Source organism: Bos grunniens, chromosome 4 (genome assembly GCF_055505025.1).
Source record: "Bos grunniens cultivar Pamir isolate PY7600 chromosome 4, Bosgru_T2T1.0, whole genome shotgun sequence".
In the NCBI taxonomy this organism is placed as follows: domain Eukaryota; kingdom Metazoa; phylum Chordata; class Mammalia; order Artiodactyla; family Bovidae; genus Bos; species Bos grunniens.
This window is the reverse complement of record NC_141168.1, coordinates 34,531,410-34,557,145: the sequence shown is the minus strand read 5'-3', so window position 1 is coordinate 34,557,145 and position 25,736 is coordinate 34,531,410. Positions and strand designations below refer to the sequence as shown.

Below are 25,736 nucleotides of genomic sequence, written 5' to 3'. Positions count from 1 at the left end.
ACCCCAGTCTCCCTTCCCCCCTGGTGTCCATATGTTTGTTCTCTAGGTCTGTGCCTCTATTTCTGCTTTGCAAATAATATAATCTATACCATGTTTCTAGATTCCACATATATGCATTAATATATATTTCTTTGTCTCTTTCTGACTTTCTTCAGTCTGTGTGACAGTCTCTAGGTCCATCCATGTCTCTACAAATGATCCAATTTCATTCCTTTTTATGGCTGAGTAATATTCCACTGTATGTATTACCACATCTTTTTTATCCATTTCTCTGTTGATGGACATTTAGGTTGCTTCCATGTCCTGGCTGCTGTAAATAGTGCTGCTATGAACACTGGGGTGCATGTGTTTTTTGAATTGTGAATTTCTCTGATTATCTGTCCAGGAGTGGGATTGCTGGGTTACATGGTAATTCTATTTTTAGTTTTCTCTCCTGTCACTGCTTTTCCTTATTCTAGTGATTCTTAGACTTGAGGATGAAAACTCCTCAAACATATGCCCTTCCTTCTCGTATAAAAAGGACCTGCTTTTAGGATTACACAACTCAGATGCATTCTCTTTTCAATACAATTCTTTCTTTTTTTTCGTTGTCCATTTATTTGTATAATAAGAAAGAGTTTCTTTGCTTCTCAGAATACTCTGTTGTGGTGTGTGAAAAGACTAATTCCTAGATTATATCACCAGGGATATTATTTTTCCAGGGAACAAAATAAACCCCTTTAGTGTTGTGTCCCATAAGTTTGACTTTCAACCTTATATTGATTACTCTGTTGTATGGCATATGGCACAAATGTGTTTTTATTCATTTTTTTTTAACATTTCCTAACCTTTCCCATAAGTGATTCTGAACAACAAAGATGTTTTCCTTTGTTTTTCTTGAATTCCCCAAAATTGTCAAAGGCATTTATGTTTTGCTTATATAACATATCAGATTGAGTATTTCTGTGATTATTTTGATAACATGAATAATTATGTTTTTAGTTTTATTTGCCCTTGTTAAATGTAATTCAAATCTATGCAGACAAAAAGGAACCAAGACCAAAAGGAAAACTTCATCAAATATCAGGTAAAAGACATACCAAACAAAGTAGTATGTTTTGGATAAAAGCTTCTTTTGAGAATCCAATAAGCAGTGTTTTTTTTTTCCTTGTTTCTTTTTGTTCGTTTATATCTGTTTTGGTAAAAAACAAACAAACAGACAAAAAAACAACTTTTAAAAGCCAAAGTCTACTTCTTTTTATTAAACATTAAAAAATTGAAACTTCTAAATTGAAAATAAAGGCTGTTCTCATTAATGGACCAGATTCATATCTGGTGACATATTATTGTACGAATATCTTCAAATAATCTTCTCCCTATTCCTCCTAGTATTCAGTCATCAGAGAGCGATGATATGTTTAGTAATCATCTGACCAATCTGTACTTTATTAAAAAGTCCTTTTCTTAGAAATTAATACCCTCCACACTCTAATTTCCTTCTCTTTCATTCTGTCCCCAGTCTCAAGAGACCTTACCACAGAGTTCATAGTACATCCCCTTCCTACTTCAGCCCTCTGTGTAATTAATCACCACTGAGTCTGAAGTTTCGAAATTCTTCCTTTCTGTTTCTTTTTTTGGTATGTGGGTGAGTGGGGAAGGTAAAATTTTTATAATTTAGAAAAAGGTCTTAAAATATTTTAATATTGGCATTTATAAAAGTCCAATATTTCTTTTTATTCTGGGATTTTACTTAAATCATTTGTATTCCATTTGTTTATTAAATTTCAACATGGTCACTTCAGCATCAAACCAAAATATGACTTCTTATATTTGTGGCTTTTATACAGTCTGTGCTATTCAGAGTTATCCAGGGTTTTAGAAACATAATATATGTAGCTGTTTTAACATAGTAACATCCTTCTTGTTAAATCAATTCAGTGTATTTTATATTTTTCACTTTAGAATGCTGATTGTGTAAACCTATTTACCTACCACCTCTGCCAAGAAGGCTTAATTGAGTGAATATCTTTTTTTTTTTTTAAGCCACTAGTGCATTCCACCAGAAGACCACATTTTATGAAATGTTACTCATTTATGCACAAGCATTGGGTGTGGCATCGAAAGACCCAGGTTTTTGTGCTGACTGTATCACTTGCTACCTTAATAACATTGAAATGGCACTTAGAAAATTGCTATGATCTTTAAAGTGAAGATAATAATATTTTCCCCAGCCTATTTCATTGGATTGTAATTGAGAATAAAATTATAATGAATAGAAATGCCTTTTGTAAACTATAAAGTGTCACAGATATGAGAGATACTGTATCATATTTGTTCTTATATTCAGCATATTGATTAATTTAAAATGATTCCAGTTCATTCTTTTTGGGGGTTTAGTTAAATATAGTTAACATATATTCTCACACCATACTCTATCAGAGGAAAGCCTGCTGTTTTTCTTCATGAGACAATGAAATTTGTAACCAGATTGGATGAGCCTGCATCGTAAAAACAACTTGTATATTTTTCCCTCTGCCAATTCCAAAGGGATGTTTGTCTTTGAATTTTAAGAGGCAAATTACTTTGGTTCCTTTTATCTTTAGAGTCATTCCATGTCTCTTCTTCCTGTTACAGTTAAGAATCATGCAGCAAAAAAAAAAAATATATATATATATATAGAGAGAGAGAGAGAGAGAGTAGGTTATGGCATTTTCCTAGATGCTGCAAGAAACAAATGTAGGAAAAAAAAGTTCTTTAATGTAAAAATTCCTGAGTGTTAACAGATCGTGAAAATCAGCAACAACTGTTGTCTCAGGATCACCGTCTACAAGTAGAGGGCAGATAACTCCACTGAGATGAAAAGAGTGCGTCTGGTGTTTGAGCTGTGGCCACATTTGACTTTCATGTCCTTTTGGGACACGACACATTTTGTGGGAGAAGAAAGTTAATGCAGCTGCCTTTACTCATCAGTCAGTGCGACCCAGCCCCTCAGGGAGGAAGGCAAAGGCTTCATTCAGACCCACCAACCTGGCTGATTAACAGCAAATTTGCTGGTAGAGTCACCCTCTGAGTCTGTCTAGCCCATCAGACCTAGAAATGTAATTTAGATGATTATCTCTATGCCCATTAAACCTTGTGACCTGTTACAGTTCTTTTGAAGTCAGCCCACTTGCACTTGCTAATAGGAAGAAAAGAAGGATTAACTCGAAGGTCATGAAATCAGAGTGCAGCCAAGAGGGTGGCAAAAGAGTGTTAGAAACCTTCCTCAGCCCTTGTGGGAGAGAGGAAGGACCCTATGAATAAGGGGCTGTCAACGGAATTCATTTCTTTATGGAAAAAGTTCTTTGAAACAAAACGAGGACTGAGTCCTTCATCCTTCACTAGGTTCAGCCAATTTTGTTTGATTTCTAAGCATCATGTTCTAGCAAGGTGGGGTATCACGTTTAAGATCATGGGATTGTTGAAAGGGGTCATAGCATAAAGTCTGATTGGGAAACTTAATGAAAATAATAGGTGTATTATCTTCATCTTATAACTATTTGAAGCAGATGTCCTAATGTATTTGGGATCTCATATAAAAGTCAAATGGCATTGCGTGGATTTTTTGGCATGAAGGAATGTACTAGAACATGTTAGTTTTAGTTCACCTCAAGAGTCTATTGCTTTTAAACTTGCAAGAGCTGAGCTCAGTTTCTGAGGTCCTTATTCAACTCAGCTACACTGTGTATGTGGAGTACTTTCTTATTGGCCTAATTTTTAGAACCATAATTGCATGAGTACTTGTTACTTATCAGAGTTGTAGAATGTAGAGAGTTGCTCAATAAAAGCTACTTATCAGCTGACCTCTTTACCGTTTTTTCATTTTTAAACTTTCACTCTGAAAATCTAAAGTGGCTTTTTAAAATTTGCAATTCTTAAGTTAGTGAGAAGATACTAATATTTCAAAAATAGTCTGCCCTAACCACAGGATCAAAATTCTGTATTCTCTTAAACATTATATTTATTATGATTAATGATTTTATATTAATCATGATTTTATTTGCCAAAACATGTTCTGATTTTTTTTTTTTTTTTTTTAGAAAAAAGACTACTACTTGTAAAGCCAGGCACTTCCATATGGCAAACTCTACAGATGTTTCATGCTCGTAAGAAAAGAGAAAATCAAGTTGAAGTTTAAAACCTCAACTAGATTTTTCAAAACTTTTTCTAGATTTATAATGACAGATAACAATTGAAATTAGTATCAAATACAACATAAGTATATGTGCACATACTTAGAAAATGTTCTGATGAAGCAACTTTAAAGTTACACTTTTAAAATACAATTTTGAAAAGTTACTTTTCCATTTATAGTAACTACAAAATTTTGGCTATATTCCCCAAGTGGAGTTGCTGGTCATGTGGTAGTTCTATTTTTAGTTTTTTGAGAAACTTTCATACTGTTTTCCACAGCGGCTGCAACAATTTACATTTCCACCAACAGTGTATGCTGCTGCTGCTGCTGCTGCTAAGTCGCTTCAGTTATGTCCAACTCTGTGTGACCCCATAGACGGCAGCCCACCAGGCTCCTCTGTCCCTGGGGTTCTCCAGGCAAGAACACTGGAGCGGGTTGCCATTTCCTCCTCCAATGCATGAAAGTGAAAAGTGAAAGTGAAGTCGCTCAGTCGTGTCCGACTCTTAGCAACCCCATGGACTGCAGCCCACCAGGCTCCTCTGTCTGTGGGATTTTCCAGGCAAGAGGACTGGAGTGGGGTGCCATCACCTTCTCCGCAACAGTGTATAGGGGTTCCCTTTTCTCCACATCCTCGCCAACATTTGTCGTTTGTGTTCTTTTTGATGATGGTTATTGTGACAGGTGTGAGCGACATCTCTTTATGATTTTGATTTGTATTTTCCTGATGATTAATGATGATGAGGATCTTTTCATACACTTGTTGACCATCTGTGGCCTCTTTGTTTTAATCATTTATTTGAAGTATCTGATCTCTATAGGCCCTTTCAACCTGGGCCCCATTCTGCTTGGCAAAAGAGTCTTTTGTACTTCATTCTATAAATTTAAGTTCTTATGCATGGACTTATTAACACAACAAATGTAATCAAATGAACTTTACAATGATACATGTAAAATGCTTGAAAAGGGTCTGACAAACTCTGAACACTCAATAAAATTTAACACGTTATTGTTGTTAATATTATTACTACAATGTTCCAAATACAGTGCAGATTAAAATAGATATAATCTCTGTCCTCATAGACTTCAGAGTCTAGTGGGAAAAAAAATCAATGTTTAATAAATAATTATACAAATAATAAATTAGTTATAATTGTCATAAGTACTATGATGAGGATGTCAAAGTGTAATGAAAAATGAGTTTTCATCTGTCTTTGAAATTCAAAAGATGAGATCTTTATATCTTTTAATCTAATATAACTTACCAAGGAGGATTTTTTTTTTTTTGGCCATCGTCAAATGATTTGCAGTGTTGGTTAAAGAATTTCTGGTATACTCAGTAAATGTTAATCTCTCTTGACCATGTAAATTTAGAAAAACTCATGTGCTAAACATTAAAATTACTCAAATTTAAATGCCTGCTTTTCTTTAATACTTCTTTACATATGTTCCAATGAGTAAATTTGTTTTAACTGATCACAGAAATAATAGTTTAGATTATCATATGAAAAATGTAATACCTAATTTAAGCAGGAACAGACTCAGATACACAGAAAGGGGTGGGGTGGGTGAAATAGGTGAAGGGGATTAAGCGGTAAAAACTACCTGCTATAAAATAAGTCACAAGGATGTAGCACACAGCACAGGGAATAAAGTCAGTGCTGCTGCTGCTGCCAAGTCACTTCAGTCGTGTCCGACTCTGTGCGACCCCATAGACGGCAGCCCACCAGGCTCCGCCGTCCCTGGGATTCTCCAGGCAAGAACACTGGAGTGGGTTGCCATTTCCTTCTCCAATGTGTGAAAGTGAAAAGTGAAAGTGAAGTTGCTCAGTAAGTGTCCGACTCTTCGTGACCCCATGGACTGCAGCCTACCAGGCTCCTCTGTCCATGGGGTTTTCCAGGCAAGAGTATTGGAGTGGGTTGCCATTGCCTTCTCCAAATAAAGTCAGTAAAATGCTGCAAAAATAATAATAATAACAATAAATATAGAGAAATTAGTACACTTACTTCATGATCACTTATGTGTCCATTAGCCAGTACATTTTAACAATAGCTGTATCTTTGTTAGTGAAATACCATATTCCAAATTCTGTTATTATTCACATGATTGTAGACTTCACTGGAGGCAAGAATTTAAACAGTACAGTGTTGTTATGTCCATCCACAATACCTCCTAAGCCTGCCCTAGTAATTATTATGTTTTTCTATAACCTACACATGTTATTAAAATAATATAATCTATTTGGGCTTTCTTTGTAAACCTAAATCAATACAATAAAATAATACTATGAAATTATCTGAAAAATACTATTTGCTTTTCCAAATTTTCCCTGAGGGAGTGAGTGAAAGTCACTCAGTTGTGTCTCACTCTTTGAGACCCCATGAATTATACAGTCCCTGGAATTCTCCAGGCCAAAATACTGGAGTGGGTAGCTTTCCCTTCTCCAGGGGATCTTCCCAACAAAGGGATCGAACCCAGGTCTCCCGCATTGCAGGTGGATTCTTTACCAGCTGAACCACAAGGGAAACCCAAGAATACTGAAGTAGGTAGCCTATCCCTTCTCCAGCAGATCTTCCTGATCCAGGAATCGAACCTGGGTCTCCTGCATTGCAGGCGGTTTCTTTACCAACTGAGAAATACAGCCTGTATATTCCTACCACAAAATGGATAAAATGGTATTTCTTCCTCTTTTCAAATCTCTCAGTGCTTAGTAATTGAAAAATCTCTATTTACTATTCCTCAAAATGTATTCATTATAAAATCAATAAATATTTATTACTTATTTCTAGTGGACAGTGATGTATTTTCAACTATTATCATGACCTTGGAATTTCAAATCAGAAAATCTAGGTTTAACCTATATGGGAAAAGAATCTAAAAAAGAGTGTGTATATATATACACACACACACACTAATACTCTAATAAAATTAACTAAAAAGAAAATTAAAGAAAGAGAGTCTAGTTTTGAGTTGCTTTTTCTTTTTAAAATTATTTATGTACACCTTAGGGTTTTTCTGGTGGCTCAGATGGTGAAGAATCTGCCTGGAATATGGGAGACTGGGGTTCGATTCCCAGGTCAGGAAGATCCTCTGGAGAAGGCGATGGCAACCCACTCTAGTATTCTTCCCTGGAAAATCCCACAGACAGAGGAGCCTGGTGAGGAAAGAGTGGGACACAACTGAACACACATTTACACCTTTCTCTGAAAAGGAAGGCTTTGAGGTGGCTCACAGTGCAAATTCTACTCTATGAGTAGAACACTCATAGAGTGGTAACATAGAGCCTGAGAGGAGGGAAAGTTAAATAAATGACCCGTCAAGATTAGACAACTAGTAACTCACACACTACATCCCTATGGAAGTCCCAGTCCCCTCTGTACACTAGCAAAGTGATTAGGTCTACTGAAGAAAGAGTTGTACTGGAGGGGCAGAAATCTTTATCCTCTAGAATCATTATCCTGCTTGAATGTTAGGAGACATATTTACAGATTTATAAATATATTTACATATTTTCTATAAGTTCAGTGCTTAGTTCAGAATGCTAGGCAAGTGCTGAAAGCCAAGAATATATTTCTTTTGTCTCACAGTTTTGTCAACTTTGTCCAGATTAACATACTGTTTGTTTCTTTTCTAATTTGTTCCCCTCTATTTTGAATTTGAACTGTTCTGGAGGTTTTTTCTCTTTTTTAAACTTGACTATAGTTAATAAAGCTCCTATGAAACTTGAAGAATGTAGGAAGTTGCTTTCTGATAGAAGAGTAGAGTGGTGTTGGTGTCAGTGGGGCTTCCCTGGTGGTTCAGTGATAAAGAACCCACCTGCCAATGCAGGAGATGCAGGTTAGATCCATGGGTTGGGAAGATACCCTGGAGAAGGAAATGGCAACCCATCCCAGTATTCTTGCCTGGGAAATCCCATGGGCCTATGGAGTCGCAAAGAGTCAGACATGACTTTTCAACTGAGCATGCACATTGGTGTCAAAATATTTTAGCAAGAATTTTCATAAATCCTTTCAGAAATTTGATTTATGTGCCTGTCTGCTTAAAATATAAGGAAGACCTATCAAAAGTGGAGAGATGATAGATAAATAAGTATATAGCTTAGACCAAATACCTGTGTATTTTAGGATTTTTTATCGTTCTGCTCAAAGTCAGGTGCCAAACAATATAATCTATGATAAAGTGGATAAAATGCATGTAATTGATTTCTCAGTGTGTAGACACATCCAGCTGGCTCTGCCTGTCAGGCTAAGAAGAAACACCTAGATTTAGTATTAAAGGATTTTCAAGTCCTTAGTGATTAATAGTTTCAGACTTTATACAAATGAGTGTATAAAGCATATACACTGCCTTATGCTTGCTCGCTTTCTTTGTGTGTGTGTACATGCTTTGAATTTCCAGCCAGAAATCACCATCCCTGAGGCACAGACCATTTTGAGGAGAGGCTAGAAGGGACTTTATATCCTCCCTTATGTTTTAGCTTAATGGCATGCCTTTCTTCAGAGGTGCTTATAGGTACTCACTCAGAAAATAAGAGTTGTTATTCATTTAATTGCCACAACAACCCTTGAAATAGATACTCTTATTAAGCCCCCATTTTATACTTTTAAAAACCAAGGCACAGAGCAGCTAAATATCTCTTAGATCACACAGGATAGTGGACCTGGGATTCAAATGTGAACAGTTTGGTTTCGGAGTCTTACATTCTCTACTAAGCTTTCATTCTGCCTTAACTAAAACCCATCAAGGTTATTACTGCTTGATGTTTCTTGGGATCTAGACTAGGGATCTCTTCAAGAAAATCAGAGATACCAAAAGAACATTTCATGCAAAGATGGCCTCGATAAAGGACAGAAATGCTATGGACCTAACAGAAGCAGAAGATATTAAGAAGAGATGGCAAGAATACACAGAAGAACTGTACAAAAAAGATCTTCACAACCCAGATAATCACGATGGTGTGATTACTGACCTAAAGCCAGACATCCTGGAATGTGAAGTCAAGTGGGCCTTAGAAAGCATCACTACGAACAAAGCTAGTGGAGCTGATGGAATTCCAGTTGAGCTATTCCAAATCCTGAAAGATGAAGCTGTGAAAGTGCTGCACTCAATATGCCAGCGAATTTGGAAAACAGCAGTGGCCACAGGACTGGAAAAGGTCAGTTTTCATTCCAATTCCAAAGAATGCTCAAACTACCGCACAATTGCACTCATCTCACACACTAGTAAAGTAATGCTCAAAATTCTCCAAGCCAGGCTTCAGCAATATGTGAACCGTGAATTTCCTGATGTTCAAGCTGGTTTTAAAAAAGGCAGAGGAACCAGAGATCAAATTGCCAACATCTGCTGGATCATGGAAAAAGCAAGAGAGTTCCAGAAAAGCATCTATTTCTGCTTTATTGACTATGCCAAAGCCTTTGACTGTGTGGATCACAATAAACTGTGGACAATTCTGAAAGAGATAGGAATACCAGACCACCTGATCTGCCTCTTGAGAAATTTGTATGCAGGTCAGGAAGCAACAGTTAGGACTGGACATGGAACAACAGATTGGTTCCAAATAGGAAAAGGAGTACGTCAAGACTGTATATTGTCACCCTGCTTACTTAAGTTATATGCAGAGTACATCATGAGAAACACTGGACTGGAAGAAACACACAGATTGCTGGGAGAAATATCAATAACCTCAGATATGCAGATGACACCAGCCTTATGGCAGAAAGTGAAGAGGAACTCAAAAGCCTCTTGATAAAAGTGAAAGTGGAGAGTGAAAAAGTTGGCTTAAAGCTCAACATTCAGAAAACGAAGATCATGGCATTTGGTACCATCACTTCATGGGAGATAGATGGGGAAACAGTGGAAACAGTGTCAGACTTTATTGTTCTGGGCTCCACAATAACTACAGATGGTGACTGCAGCCACAAAATTAAAAGACGCTTACTCCTTGGAAGGAAAGTTATGACCAACCTAGATAGCATATTCAAAAGCAGAGACATTACTTTGCCAACAAAGGTTCGTCTAGTCAAGGCTATGGTTTTTCCAGTGGTCATGTATGGATGTGAGAGTTGGACTGTGAAGAAGGCTGAGTGCCGAAGAATTGATGCTTTTGAACTGTGGTATTAGAGAAGACTCTTGAGAGTCCCTTGGACTGCAGAGAGATCCAACCAGTCCATTCTGAAGGAGATCAGCCCTGGGATTTCTTTGGAAGGAATGATGCTAAAGCTGAAACTACAGTACTTTGGCCACCTCATGCGAAGAGTTGGCTCATTGGAAAAAGACTCTAATGCTGGGAGGGATTGAGGGCAGGAGGAGAAGGGGACGACAGAGGATGAGATGGCTGGATGGCATCACTGACTCAATGGACGTGAGTCTCAGTGAACTCCGGGAGTTGGTGATGGACAGGGAGGCCTGGTGTGGTGCGATTCATGGGGTTGCAGAGTCGGACATGACTGAGCGACTGATCTGATCTGAATGTTTCTTGGATTCGAATATGAATATTTCAGGAAAGCTGCAAAATAAAAAATGAATTATCTTTAAAATGAAAGTCCAATTTTTAAGTTAAAATAAATTCTGGGTTAAGGTCTGTCATATTTTCGAACTTGTCAGCATGACACGGCTGTTTACCCGGCGAGTGCTGGAGTGAATTGCCATTTCCTTTTCCAAGGTAGAGGGATAGAGGAAGGTAAAGCTGGCGCCAGAGTGAGCCTCTGAAGTGAGGGAAGCTGGGAAGCAGCTCCTGATAACAGAAGATTTATCAGGCAAGGCAGCCAGACTGTGGGATATGGTTTATCTTTTATCATAGAAACTGGCAGTAGGGGTATAAGAAGCAGCAAGTTGACTTGAGGTGAGTGGCCTTCAGCACCGAGGAGACCGGAATGACTGACACTTGGTGACAGGACAGGCAGGTTTGAGGCACGAAGGAATTAGTCCAGTGCCAGAAGACCCTCTCCACAGAGAAAGGGTTAGAATAATAAAGATTTCATATGCTTTAAAAAAATCTGAAAGTATTATGAATCTCATAATTGCTCTTTTAAAAAATAATAAACAATGCCTACCAAAAACAATGAAAGAGAGGAATTTCTATAAATATTTCACTGAGTGACACCACCAGAACTGGCTTCATAGAAGCCACCACTGTCTCCGTGTCTTTTGGTTTTCTTTGGATATTTTTTCAAGTATTTTATAGGAAATTGATGGGCTTCCCTGGTGGCTCAGGGCCTCCCTGGTGGCTCAGACAGTAAAGAATCTATCTACAATGTGGGAGGCCTGGGTTCAATCCCTGGATTGGGGAGATCCCCTGGAAGAGGACATGGCAACCCTCTTCAGTGTTCTTACCTTGGAGAATCCCCAAGGACAGATGAGCCTGGTGGGCTATAGTCCATGGGGTTGCAAAGAGATGGACACAACTGAGTGACCAAGCATGCACACATGAGGAATTGATAGCTTTTGTAATATCACATCTGGAACACTGCAGAAAAAGAGTCACAGTTGTAATATGACATTAAGTTTTGGTTTGTTCATCACTAAGAAGCATATAAACCAATTGGATGGCGTTCAGAGAAAAGCAAGGAAAACCATTAAGAGAATGAAAGGACTGATTTATTAGCCATGATTAAAGGAACCAAATATGTCCAAAAGGGGAGAAGAGGAGCCTGCCTGACAGCAGCTCACAAATATATAAAAGGTGCAGTGGCTCCTAGAGGGAGACAGATTTTTTTTTTATCTGTGTCACAGCAAGTTTATCTCATGAAGCAGATTTGGTTTAGAAAGAAAAATCACTACTTTTTTCACTTATAGAAACAGTAGAAAGAACCACTCAGCTGTACAAAAAAATGTACTTACTGTACATTTTTTTCAGCAGGTAGTCTCCCATTTGGAAAAAGACCAGGGCAATCTGAAGTAAAATGTGAGTTATTTATATTATTTCTATCATGGGAATTTCTGAAATGGTTGGAAAGGAACACCCATGATGATAGTGCTCCACAGAATAGGATTGATAGCTTTAAGGTAAATCTGTCCTGTTTGGACCTACAAGTACTTAATTTTACTACCGACGAAGTAAGAGAACTCTGATATCAGTACACTGTTTACTTTGGAGTAGTAGGGAATGGTGGCAGCTTACATATTGTATTTTGTTATTTTTTTTTTAATATGTTTATTTATTTTAATTGGAGGCTAGTTGCTTTACAATATTGTATTGGTTGTGCCATACATTGACATAAATCCACGACTGGTGTACACGTGTTCCCCATCCTGAACGCCTCCTCCCACCTCCCTCCCCATTCCATTCCTCTGGGTCATCCCAGTGCAACAGCCCCGAGCATCGTGTATCATGCATCGAAGCTGGACTGATGATCTGTTTCATATGTGATAATGTACATGTTTCAATGCCTTTCTCCCAAATCATCCCACCCTCACCCTCTCCCACAGAGTCCAAAAGACTGTTCTATACGTCTGTGTCTCTTTTGCTGTCTCGCATACAGGGTTATCATTACCATCTTTCTAAACTCCATATATATGTGTTAGTATACAGTATTGGTGTTTTCCTTTCTGGCTTACTTCACTCTGTATAATAGGCTCCAGTTTCATCCACCTCATTAGAACTGATTCCAATGTATTCTTTTTAATGGCTGAGTAATACTCCATTGTGTATATGTACCACAGCTTTCTTATCCATTTGTCTGCTGATGGACATCTAGGTTCCTTCCATGTCCTGGCTATTATAAACAGTGCTGCAATGAACATTGGGGTACACGTGTCTCTTTCAATTCTGGTTTCCTTGGTGTGTATGCCCAGCAGTGGGATTGCTGGGTCATATGGCAGTTCTATTTCCAGTTTTTTAAGGAATCTCCACACTCTTCTCCATAGTGGCTGGACTAGTTTGCATTCCCACCAACAGTGTAAGAGGGTTCCCTTTTCTCCACATCCTCTCCAGCATTTATTGCTTATTACACTTTTGGATCGCAGCCATTCTGACTGGCATGAAATGGTACCTCATTGTGGTTTTGATTTGCATTTCTCTGATAATGAGTGATGTTGAGCATCTTTTCATGAGGAGAACATAGGCAAAACACTCTCCCACATAAATCAAAGCAGGATCCTCTATGACCCACCTCCCAGAATATTGGAAATAAAAGCAAAAATAAACAAATGGGACCTAATTAAAATTAAAAGCTTCTGCACAACAAAGGAAACTATAAGCAAGGTGAAAAGACAGCCTTCAGAATGGGAAAAAATAATAGCAAATGAAGCAACTGACAAAGAATTAATCTCAAAAATATACAAGCAACTCCTGTAGCTCAATTCCAGAAAAATAAACGACCCAATCAAAAAATGGGCCAAAGAACTAAATAGACATTTCTCCAAAGAAGACATACAGATGGCTAACAAATACATATTGTATTTTGATGTGTTTGTTTTCATGGGAATGACCAGTGAGACTTAGCTGCAATGGAGTCAGTTGTTTTACTATTTCCCATTCAGTGGTGGCTCTATGGTAAAGCATCTGCCTGCCGGTGCAAGAGACTCGAGTTTTATCCCTGGGTCAGGAAGATCCTCTGGAGAAAGAAATGGCAACCCACTCCAGTATTCTTGCCTGGGAAATCCCGTGGACAGAGGAGCCAGGTAGGCTACAGTCTATGGGGTCACAAAAAAGTTGGACGTGACTTAGTGACTGAACAGCAATATGGCTTCTTAGAGAGATACAGGTTCCTCTCTTGGCTGTGAAACTTACTGGCTTTTTAAGGAGGGAATAATGGAATCTCACCTCCCTAACTGCAAGGATTAAATGGGACAGTTGTGTCATATGATCCATAGAAGGTGCTGAGTTGATATTAGTCCTCTTCCCTTGGCACCACCTCCTCCTCTCTTTATCCTTTCAACCCCTATTCAAGCCAGTTCCATGAAACTTCTCTGCCATTGCCCATTTTTAATATTTTCTTGGAAAATATTAGAAAATACTAATTTTATGTGAAAACTCTCAATTCATGAAAAAATTCTCCACCAAAGGCTTTAAAACTCTGAAATCCAACCAACAAATCTCACATATTTGGCCGTATGTTTACCTTAAATGATTCCTTCTTTGGAAATGCTTTGGTTGAGGTATATGGTGAGATAATGTCTTTGAAAATATTGTCTGTGGTTTTAGATTCTTTTTAATTAAAAAGAATTTATTGAGGTATAGTTGATTTACAATGTTGTTAGTTTCAAGTATATGGCAAAGTGATTCAGTTCTATATACATATATGTATACATATATTTATTATTTTAAGATTCTCTTCCCTTATATATTATTACAGAAATACTGAGTATAGTTCCCTGCGCTATATAGTAGTATTTTGTTGGTTGTCTATTTTGCATATAATGGCAACCCACTCCAGTATTCTTGCCTGGAGAATCCCAGGGACGGGGGAGCCTGGTGGGCTGCCGTCTATGGGGTAGCACAGAGTCGGACACGACTGCAGCTGCTAAGTCACTTCAGTCGTGTCCGACTCTGTGCGACCCCATAGACGGCAGCCCACCAGGCTCCCCCGTCCCTGGGATTCTCCAGGCAAGAACACTGGGGTGGGTTGCCATTTTCTTCTCCAATGCATGAAAGTGAAAAGTGAAAGTGAAGTCGCTCTGTCATGTCTGACCCTCAGCAACCCCATGGACTGCAGCCTTCCAGGCTCCTCCGTCCATGGGATTTTCCAAGCAAGAGTACTGGAGTGGGGTGCCATTGCCTTCTCCCATATAGTAGTGAGTATATGTTAAACCCAAACTCCTAATTTATTCCTCCTCCTTTTCTCCTTTGGTAACTATAAGTTTTGTTTTCTATGTGAGTATTTTATTTTGTAAATAAGTTCATTTTATCACTTTTTTTATATTCCCCATATAAGCCATATAATATGATATTTGTCTTTCTCTGTCTGGCTTACTTCACTTAGTATAATAATCTCTAGGTCCATTTATATTGGTGGAAATGGCATTATTACATTCTTTTTTATGGCTGAGTAATTTTCCACTGGGGGCTTCCCTTTAGTGGCTCTGTGGTAAAGAATCTGCCTGATAATGCAGAAGATGTGGGTTCGATCCCAGGGTTGGGAAGATACCCTGGAGAAGAAAATGGCAACCCACTACAGTATTTTTGCCTGGGAAATCCCATGGACAGAGGAGCCTGGTGGGCTACAGTCCATTGGGTCTCAAAGAGTTGAACATGACTTAGTAACTAAACAACAACAACAACAATATTTCATTATGTACATATACCACATCATCCTTATCCATTCAGCTATCAGTGAATATTTAGGTCGTTTCCATGTCTTGGCTATTATAAATGGTGCTGCAGTGAACATTGAGGTGCATGCATCTTTTTGAAATATGGTTTTCTCTGTATATATGCCCAGGAGTTAAATTCCTGAATCATATGGTAACTCTATTTTTGGCTTTTTAAGGAAACTTCATACTGTTTTCCGTAATATACCAATTTACATTCCCCTCAGCTGTTGGCTGGGTTCCTTTTCCTCCACATCCTCTCCAGCACTTATTATTTGTAGACTTTCTGATGATGGCCATTCTAACCCAATGTGAAGTGGTACCTCACTGTGGTTTTGATTTGCATTTCTCTAACATTTAGTAATGGTGAACATCTGTATGTCTTCTTTGGAAAAATGTCTATTTAGATTTTCTGCCCATTTTTTATTGTGTTTTTTTGTTTGTTTTTTGATATTGAGCTGCATGGGTTTGGAGATTAATCCCTTGCCATTTGCATCATTTGCAAATATTTTCTCCTATTCTGTAGGTTGACTTTTCATTTTGTTTATGGTTTCCTTTGATGTGCAAAAGCTTGTAAGTTGAATTGGACCTCATTGGTTTATCTTTGTTTTTATTTACATAATTCTTGGAGAGAGATCTGAAAAGATTGCTGTGCTTTATGTCATAGAGTGTTCTGCCTCTGGTTTTCCTCTAGTAGATATAGTATCCAGTCTTACGTTTAGATCTTCAACCCATTTTGAGTTTATTTTTGTGTATGATATTAGCAAATGTTGTAATTTTACATGTAACTGTCTAGTTACTCTTTTCTCTTTTCCATTGTAGTCAATGGACTCTTTTCCACTGTATATTATTGCCTCCTTTGTCATAGATTAATTGACCATAGGTATGCAGGTTTATTTCTGGGTTTTTTATCCTATTCCATTGATCTGTATTTCTATTAATGTGCCAGTACCATACTGTTTTGATTACTATAGTTTTGTTGTTGTTGTTGTTCAGTACTAAGTCATGTCTAACTGTTTGCAACTCCAAGAACTGCAGCATGCCAGGCTCTCCTGTCCTTCATTATCTCCCTGAATTTGCTTTGTAATATAGTCTAAAGTCAGGGGGCCTGACTCCTGCAGCTCCTTCCAATGAATAGCCTCTAGGAAGCAATGCACTGCAGCTGAGTGATTGTCCTATATGGAGGATGTTTGCCTATGGGTTTTTAAGTTCTGCTATTATAATGTAATGAAACAATATTTTGTAATATTAACCTATGCCTCTTCCTTCTTCGTCTGGCTATCTCTACCTGCCTTCACCGCAGGAAGTAGCTTTTACCCTAGGTAGTAAGGCTGTTACAGCATGAACAAAAGATAAAGTCAATTCAATAAACTGAATTCTGCCCCACAGAAAAGGTTTCTAGGAACCAGTCCCACACAACCACCCCTAAGACAGGATGGTTCTCTGAATTGTGGAAGAAAAGTAAGAAGCAGCAGGGAAGAAAGAGAGCTGGTACTGGCAAGTGTCCTGAGGAGGAGCCTTTGTACCAACTTCTTTCTGTCACTGTAGGCATGTAACTAGAAATTAATTTTTTTCAGGGAAAGAAAGCTTTACTTTCACATACCTGTGTTTGTGATCTGTGAAACCTGCAGTTACTACATTAATACATGTGTGTATTTTCAGCTACTGTACTAATACATGTGTACTTTTTTGGTTACAGCAAAGGGCACTAACCTAAGGCTCTAATGGCAGGGCAGAGAGGGAGTGGGGGTTGCCTGATCTGAAATACCCACTTGAAGCACGTATGAGGAAGAGTCTTAAACATGAAAAGAAGTTGAGCAGCCAGATAAGCTGGTTGTATGTGATACTGCAGTGTGCACAACAGTGGAAATGGACAGGAATGTACCCATCAGGGAGTGAAGCCGCTGAAGCAGTGAACTGTGATGGAAGGATCTGAGCTTAGATGACAGAAGACAAATGGTGGCTCCAAGAGATACCCAGGAAAGCAAGACAAGCAGTGGAGGGGATGAGGATGTTCAATGGACCAGCTGAGTTGAAGGCACAAGTGAGAAAAGTGGCAGAGGTATCAGGCAAACTCAAGAGAAATTTGAAGGGGAGGGTTGACCCGGGTTGGAGATATGGGTGTTGTTAGTATGAAAATGCTGAGTCTGTGAAGCAAATGAGATTATCTAAGAAAGACAGGGGAGAAAACATATCCAAGGGGAGAATTCTGGAATAGCCTTATATGTAGAGGGTAGGGGAAAGTTAGGGGCCAGCACACGTAACAGAAAAACAAGGTCAGAGATGTGGGAGGGGAAACTACATGTACCATGCCTTGAAAAATCAAGAGAGAAACATATTCTAAAAGGAGTGATCTCAGACTCTGGAGAGGAGTGAGAGGATGAGCTGACCTCTTGGCCCAGCCAGTTAGGAGGTTAGAGATCTCAGAAGGTCCTATTTCTCTGGAATGATGAGGGCAGGCACTAGGTTGCTAGGAGTAAGAAAGGAGTGAGTAAGAGAAATTAACAGCACTAGAGGCACATACTCTGTAAGAAGTTTGGCAGTGAATGAAGTAGAGATTGATAGTTGGAGTGAGGTCAAACAGAGCATGTCAGAAAGCGTCCAACTAAACATGGCCCTTTGCGTTTTAATGTATAGGGGCAATAAATTTAAAGGATTGGGAGGATTATTATCTGAAGATGATTTTATGCCCTACGTCTTGCTGACGTACTATCACAATAGTGTACAGAATGGAATGTTTCTGGTACCTTCTTCCAAACAGCACCGAAAGATGATTTTTTCATGACCCTGTATCTTTCAGCTTTTATTTATGGAACTCACTTTACTTGCTTCATATCCTCATTTGATTTTTCTATTGTCTAATGTGAATTTGTGTGTCAGATGCTTAAGATTTGAAATGAATAACAGCTCAATGGCAATGACTTTTAAGCTCAAAATAGCAGTTTATTGTTAGCTTCATAATCATTCTGTATAAAAGTTATTGTTTGGCGCTGGTCCAAAGTAGAGAGGGAGAAGTACATTTTAATTAATAGAATAAGAAGCCAAATTAGTTATATTCCTTCGGTAGTCTAAAGTTTCATTAATAAACATTTACTGTTTTCAATTATTCACAGTGTTTGTGAAAGAAGAAAAAGGAGCTAAAAGCGATTGTGTTCGGTAATACACATTGCAATCAACTTCACACTTACAGCACAGAGCTTATTTGCAGTTGTTTTTTTCTATTTATTGTCTGACTTTGACAAAGTTCACATCACTTTACTCTCCTCTCAATGAAGGAGGTTTCTTGGATTTCCAAAATCCTGGCATAATATCAGTTGCAACCCGGCATATATAAATTTATTTATTTTAATTGGAGAGTAAATACTTTACTGGAGAAGGCAATGACACCCCACTCCAGTCCTCTTGCCTGGAAAATCCCATGGACGGAGGAGCCTGGTAGGCTGCAGTCCATGAGGTCACTAAGAGTCAGACACGACTGAGCGACTTCACTTTCACTTTTCAATTTCATGCATTGGAGAAGGAAATGGCAACCCGCTCCAGTGTTCTTGCCTGGAGAATCCCAGGGATGGGGGAGCCTGGTGGGCTGCCGTCTATGGGGTCGCATAGAGTCGGATACAACTGAAGCGACTTAGCAGCAGCAGCAGCAGCAAGTACTTTACAATATCGTGGTGGTTTTTGCCATACATCAACATGAATCAGCCACAGGTGTACATGTCCCCACATCCTGAATGCCCCTCCCTCCCTCCCCACCCCATCCCTCTGGGTTGTCCCAGAGCACAAGCTATGGGTGCCCTACTTCATGCATTGAACTTGCACTGGTCATCTATTTTACATACGGTAATATACAGGTGTCAGTACTGTTCTCTCAAATCATCCCACCCTCACCTTCTCCCACAGAGTCCAAAAGTCTGTACTTCACATCTGTATCTCTTTTCCTGTCTTGTATATACAGTCATTGTTACTATAAATGCATTAATATACTGTATTGGTGTTTCTTTTTCTGACTTACTTCACTCTGTATAATAGGCTCCAGTTTCATCCACCTCATCAGAACTGACTCAACTGTGTTCTTTTTTATAGCTGAATAATATTCCATTGTGTTCCTGACACATTACTGACAGGAAGCATTCCATTGCACTTGGGCAAACTGTGGGAGATTTGTGTGATGATTCCTAAACCAAACTCATTATGTTTTCACACGAGTAGATGGTCATACTGCAGGGAGACAGCTATTTTCAGCTGATGGTCTATTTTACTTTTTTTAAAATCAATGTATAAATGTTTCCTCAGACTTTTAAAAATATATTTATCTCAGAAAAGAAACACTGGAAATAGGCTTTTAATGTGGCAGCAGATTTGATTTTCTTTGGAGAATTCTGAAGCTCTTAGTTTGGTTTTCTCCACTACTATGCACAGTTACAAATACATCCTCTTTTCCTTTTCAATCAGAATCCATCTGTTTTGTCCATTTTCTTTTAAATAACACTAGATTCTATATGTTCATCAATGTAAGTGGTAGTTTAAACTCACCATTTCTCTGATTCTAATTTTTTGCCAAACACATAACAGAAGTTAGACCTTAGAAAAGTCAAAAATTACACAGTAAACAGTCCTGGTGGGGAGAGAACTTAATAGTTATATTAATACTTTGAAACCGGCAGGATAGTAACATCCTAAAAATAGTAATTAATTTTATACAACCACATAGAGTTCATACAGAAATCTAGAATTATTTGGTACGTTTTCTAGTTATTCTCGTTCCCTAAGTGTTTTCAATCCTGCAGTCACTCCCCCAGTGAATTACACCTTAGTACATACTTTTTTGTACTACTTAAATCTGCTGTTATTAGCCCCATTTGTTTCTGCACCACTTGGATTTGTCTTCAGCACAGGCTGGGGACAAAATGAAGAGAAAAAAGTAAAAGAGTTAAATCTGCCTTTTATGGTAGGAACAGAATACTATCATGGTCAGTCAGTCATTTTTAAAAGGAATACCTCATCTGAATACTTGGTAATTTTTAAAACTAATGTGCTGATGAGCAGGGATGTGTCTGAGCATTTGTCTCCAAACTAACTTGACTCGTTTTCCAAAATAACTTTTAAAATTACTATTTGTTATCATTTTCAAGAAATACTCAACAGCAAGAGTTCTGTTGCAGTCAGGCATATTGCATAAGATAGTGTGTGATGATTCTTATGTCTTCATTGATTCATTATGAAATAATTCACTATGCCTTCACGTGAGTGATTATCATACTGCTGGAGAGACAAGTGTTTTCAGCTAATATCTATTTCACTTTTTTAAAAATTGGGATATAGTTGCCTTACAATGTTGTGTTAGTTTCTGCTGTAGTACAAAGTAAATCAGCTATATGTATACATATATGCCCTCCCTCGTGAGCCTCCCTCCAACCCCTCTACACCCATCTCACCTGTTAGGTCACCGGAGCACTGAGCTGAGCTCCTTGTGTTATAGAACAACTTCCCACTAGCTATCTGTTTTACACACGGTAAGTGTATATATATCAATGCTACTCTCTCAATTCATCACACCCTCCCTTTCCCCCTCTGTGTCCACAGTCTGTTCTCTCAGTCTGCATCTCTATTCCTGACCTGCAAATAGATTTGTTTCACATTTTTTAAAAAGGTATATGTTTTCCCTGTCTTGCTTAACACAGAGGCATATTCTTCAGGTATCCATTAAGATTTAGAAGTATTTTACTATCATATAAGAGCTAGAGGCTATTCCGTGTAGGGGTAGCAATATGAAAAATGAAAAAATAAACGGGGTCATGAAGTTCTCAACTGCTCAAATCTTTTCATATCTGCATATTGATCGGTAAAGAACCACTAGCCCCAGATATCCTAGTAATGACTGAATTATATTGGAATCTACGTATTTCTTTGAATGGAATTCAAGGTAATTGTTTGAAATAATTCCTCATGAAATATTTCTTTGATTCATACATAAATATATTACTGATTTTTAATGGTAATCATACATTTTTTTAAAGTTATATTCTATATCAGAAATATAATATTAGAAGGGCTTTCCAGTTTCATCTCTTAAGAGATACTAGTCAGTTCTTAACCAAAATGTCAGCTTAGCTAATGCTAAAAGTTTGCAAGTATTGTTACTTTCATGAAGAGATTTGTAATATTTTAATCTACCCTGTAAAGCTGTGAGAAATGTGAGAAAGGTGTATTATTTGGTCCATTTTACAGATGAGAAAAATGAAGCATAGAATGGTTGAGTTGCTTTCCAGAGGTCACAAGCCTCGTTTATGGCAGGTCTGGGGTATAATCATCAGACAACTCTAAATAAAAGAATATTAGATGCATTATTATTTATGTTTTCAGTCTCATAACTTTTAATGTGATTCTGAATTAGATATTTCTGGACAAAGCTGATATATGGAAATTCAAAAGCCATATCTATTCCAAAATAAACAGAAAACTATTTAGGGGGCTGTTAATGTCTATCTGCCTCAGCTGTGTCACACATGTCTGCTTCCCTCACAAGAAAATTCTGCACTGGACTCATCCAGCATATTAAAATATTTTTGTTCTTTTAACAATAAGAAACAATAAAAACCACAGTAAAAGCTACAGTAAAATTAAAACTGTCAGCCCATACCAAATACTTAAATAAGGGCTTTTTAACGTTTTAATGATGTTACATTTCCTGAAATAAAAATTTATATAAAATTCATAAAAATAATACCAGGAAACTTAGGTAGACCATGTTGAGGTATTTATTATTACGTTAAAACCAGATCAGCCCTTATCAAAATGAAAGAAATCCACTTAATGGAGAGAGTAACTGGTCACAGTTCAGGAAGCCATTTTCCTTCTTTCCTTCGCTGCTTCCTCTATTCCTCTCTCTCTCCCTCCCTCCCTCCCTTCCTTCCCCTTTCATCCGTCCCTTCCTGACTGCCTTCCTTTCCTCCTTGGCTTCCTCCTCTCTTCCCTCCCTCCCATCCTCCTTCCTTTTCTTCTCTCATTATTTGCTTTGGGGTTATTGAGCGTCCTTGAGGGCTCCGCTGGTGGCTCAGGGGTAAAGAATCTGCCTGCAATGCAGGAGATGCAGGTTTGATCCCTGAATCCACCTGCAATGTGGGAGACCTGGGTTTGATCCCTGGGTTGGGAAAATCCCCTGGAAAAGCGAAAGGCTACCCACTCCAGTATTCTGGCCTGGAGAATTCCATGGACTGTATAGTCCATGGAGTTGCAAAGAGTCAGACACGACTGAGAGACTTTCACTTCACTTCACTTCATTGGGAATATCCCCTGGAGGAGGGCATGACAACCCATTCTGGTATTCTTGCCTGGAGAGTCCCATGGACAGAGGAGCCTCGTGGGCTACATATAGTCCATGGAGTCACGAAGAGTTGGATGTGACTGAGCATGCACACACATTGAGCATCATTATGTTTCTAAGGCAGAGACTTCTCTTCTCATTCAAAGGATGCTCACTGTAACTGAAAACAGCAGGCCACAGAGAAAGAAACATCACTAGGAAAAGCATAAATTCTAGAGCCAGACAGACTGGCCTGGGTTTAAATTCCAGTGTCCCATTTAGTTTAGGATTATTTAGAGTAAATTACTTCACCCCATCTCTAAGATGGGGATAAATAATACATACTTGGCTGTGCCACTAGGAGCATTATTTAATTAAACAATGATTTAATTATGAAGCCTGAGGACCACTATGCCTGGTATATGAAAGACATTTGAAGTGTATTAGTTCCCTCTTTTTACCTCACTCCCTCTTCTTACCTTCCTCCCCTTTACATCTTAAACGTCTTCATGTATTTATTTATTTTTTTGGCAGTGCTGAATGGCATGTGAAATCTTAGCTCCTTGACCAGGGATGGAACCCACACCCTTTACACTGGAAGTGTAACCACTGATCCCCCAGAGAAGTCCCTCCCCTTTCTAATTAGCATTTTTTCTTCAAAGAGTTACTCTTACTTATAATAATATCCTAAGTTCCAACCTTTGTCCTTTTGACGAAATAAGCTCATTTAGCTTTTCTACAAAGCCTTACAAAAATGTAAAAAATCTGCCCAAAGAATTGCAATTATTAATATTTATAGATAATTCGTAGTAATCATGTCCCATAGAACCCACAAGCTTCCCCCAAGTGCCAAGCACTTATCTAGATTTTGAGGGCCTAGAAACCATCTGGCTTTGACAACCCAATAAGTTCTTTCCCTCAAGGTTTTCAGCAGCTTCTCTTCCACTCAGCTTAGAATTTCTTCTTTTTGTAGCTGTCAGCAGGAAATGAAGTGGCATATGGCAGTAACAATTTTGAAATTTAACTGATATTTGCTTCCAAGATTTTCCAACTTTTGAAAGCTAGAGTCAGTGACAGTTATCAGCCAAGAAGAATTTACTGGATATTAATCTGGACGTAGATTTGAGAACATAAAGGGCTGTTATCCTCAAGAAGCTTCCCAAGGGGAGATGGGAGGGCAGTGCGGAGTCTCAGGAATTCCAGATATCGGCAGCATAGTTCAGAAGGGAGTCTTCTGTGCATCATATACAGAGTGGGTTTCATCTTCATGTTTCCCCACAGGCCTCTGTCCCTAGTAGACAAAGTAACCAACAGCAGAGACGTGAATGAATAGCTGTAGCAAACCACTCCTGTAAATGTTTAACTAGATGAAATATCTCACCTACTAGTGGGGATTAGATATGAACGTGCTCAGTCACTCAGTCATGTCTGACTCTTTGAGGCCCCATGGATGGTAGCCCACCAGTCTCTTCTGTCCATGGAATTTTCCAGGCAAGAATCCTAGAGTGGGTTTCTATTTCCTACTCCAGGGGATCTTCCTGATCCAGGAATCGAACCTGTGTCTCTAGCTTCTCCTCCATTGACAGGTGAATTCTTTATAGTGCCACCTAGGAAGCCTTTAGATGTGAATATATATATATGTTAGTCACTCAGTCATGTCCAACTCTTTGTAACCTCATAGACTATAGCCCACCAGGCTCCTCTGTGCATGGAATTTTCCAGTCAAGAATACTGGAGTAGGTAGCCATTTCCATCTCTAGGGGATCTTCCAGCTCCAGAGGTTGAACCAGTTATCCTGCATCGCAGGCAGATTCTTTACCATCTGAGCCACCAGGGAAGCTCATAGATGTGACTAGAAGAACATTATTGGTATTCTTTTTTTGCCAGGTGGATTTCAGTTTTACTTTCAAAGCTAGTTTATAATATATATATTAAGAATAAGGCGCATAACAAGTTTAAGTCTTAATAACTGAATAAGTACTTCCCAGGTGGCTCTGTGGTAAAAAACCTACCAGTAATGCAGGAAACACAGGAGTCATCAATTTGATCCCTGGGTCAGGATTATCCCCTGGAGGAGAAAATGGCAATCCACTCCAGTATTCTTGCTTGGGAAATCCCATGGACAGAGGAACCTGGTGGGCCACAATCCATGGGGCTGCAAAGAGTCAGACATGACTGTCCGGCAGCAGGGGAAGCAATCATTCTCAGCACTTTCTCTAAAAACTTTTTCTTTTGTGTGACTCTTCACCCAAGGGGAAGGAAGTGGAACCACAGTTGTATTTTTTAGTCAATGCTGAAGCATTTTGATTTAGCCACTTTTCCTATCATTTAAACAATAAATTGATGACGAAAAAGATGGAGAGAGTACCTTAAGTCTGCAGAAAAACTGAGGGAAAACAAACACTTTTTGTGAACAGTAGAAATGGAAACACTATTGAGAGTCTGGTCCAGTTTCAGATAAATGTAAAGTAAATAACGTGATTATTTTAATTTAATCCTGAAGCTGTTTTTCATTATTTCTGGGTTTTACTACACCCATCAAAAGCAAATACAATGCATAACCTTTCTTGTTAAACTTTTAAGGGATGCATATTTCCTCTTAATATGTTTTGCATCGTGTGTCATACAGAAAACCAGTGGGTGGGTTTTCCATTTCTTCCAACTTTAGCAATAGTAAAGACAGTTGTTAACTCTTTTCTGAGTCATACTTTGAATACACTTAACAACTGCCTGAATCAGAAACCTTGCAAAGAAATGAGAGTAAGAACTGGAGGTGGATGAACAGAAATTCATTGTAAAATGGATACAGTAGAAACATAGTCCATTTCCACCGATAGTGAATTAATAAGGAATTAGGGGATTAATAAGTTTTTGATAAAAAATGAACAACTTCTTCTCTCTGAAAACAGTTAACTTCTTTAGCAATGTCACCCTTGCAGAGCCCGGGGAAGGGAAACGATATTCAGTTAAGTATGAGGTCGAAAGCATAAAAATAATTATTGTTGTGTCTGGAACTATTTAATTATTATGGTTAAG

At 38.4% G+C, this 25,736-nt stretch overlaps 1 protein-coding gene across 45 annotated transcripts in view; it reads left to right on the top strand.

Moving 5' to 3' along the window:
* The window catches only part of CPED1 (cadherin like and PC-esterase domain containing 1), a 326,670-nt gene that overhangs the window by 202,818 nt on the left and 98,116 nt on the right, over positions 1-25,736 (top strand). For 22 of the 45 annotated variants that reach the window (XM_086395925.1, XM_086395913.1, XM_086395908.1 and 19 more), the window contains one exon: positions 13,631-13,771. The exons of 20 other annotated variants lie outside the window; for them this stretch is intronic. In XM_086395925.1, the coding sequence (XP_086252051.1) occupies positions 13,631-13,771 (141 nt within the window). Of the gene's footprint in view, positions 1-4,058; positions 5,566-13,630; positions 13,772-25,736 lie in introns of those variants that run through there. 3 more of the 45 variants (XM_086395944.1, XM_086395942.1, XM_086395948.1) reach the window with 1 other exon arrangement.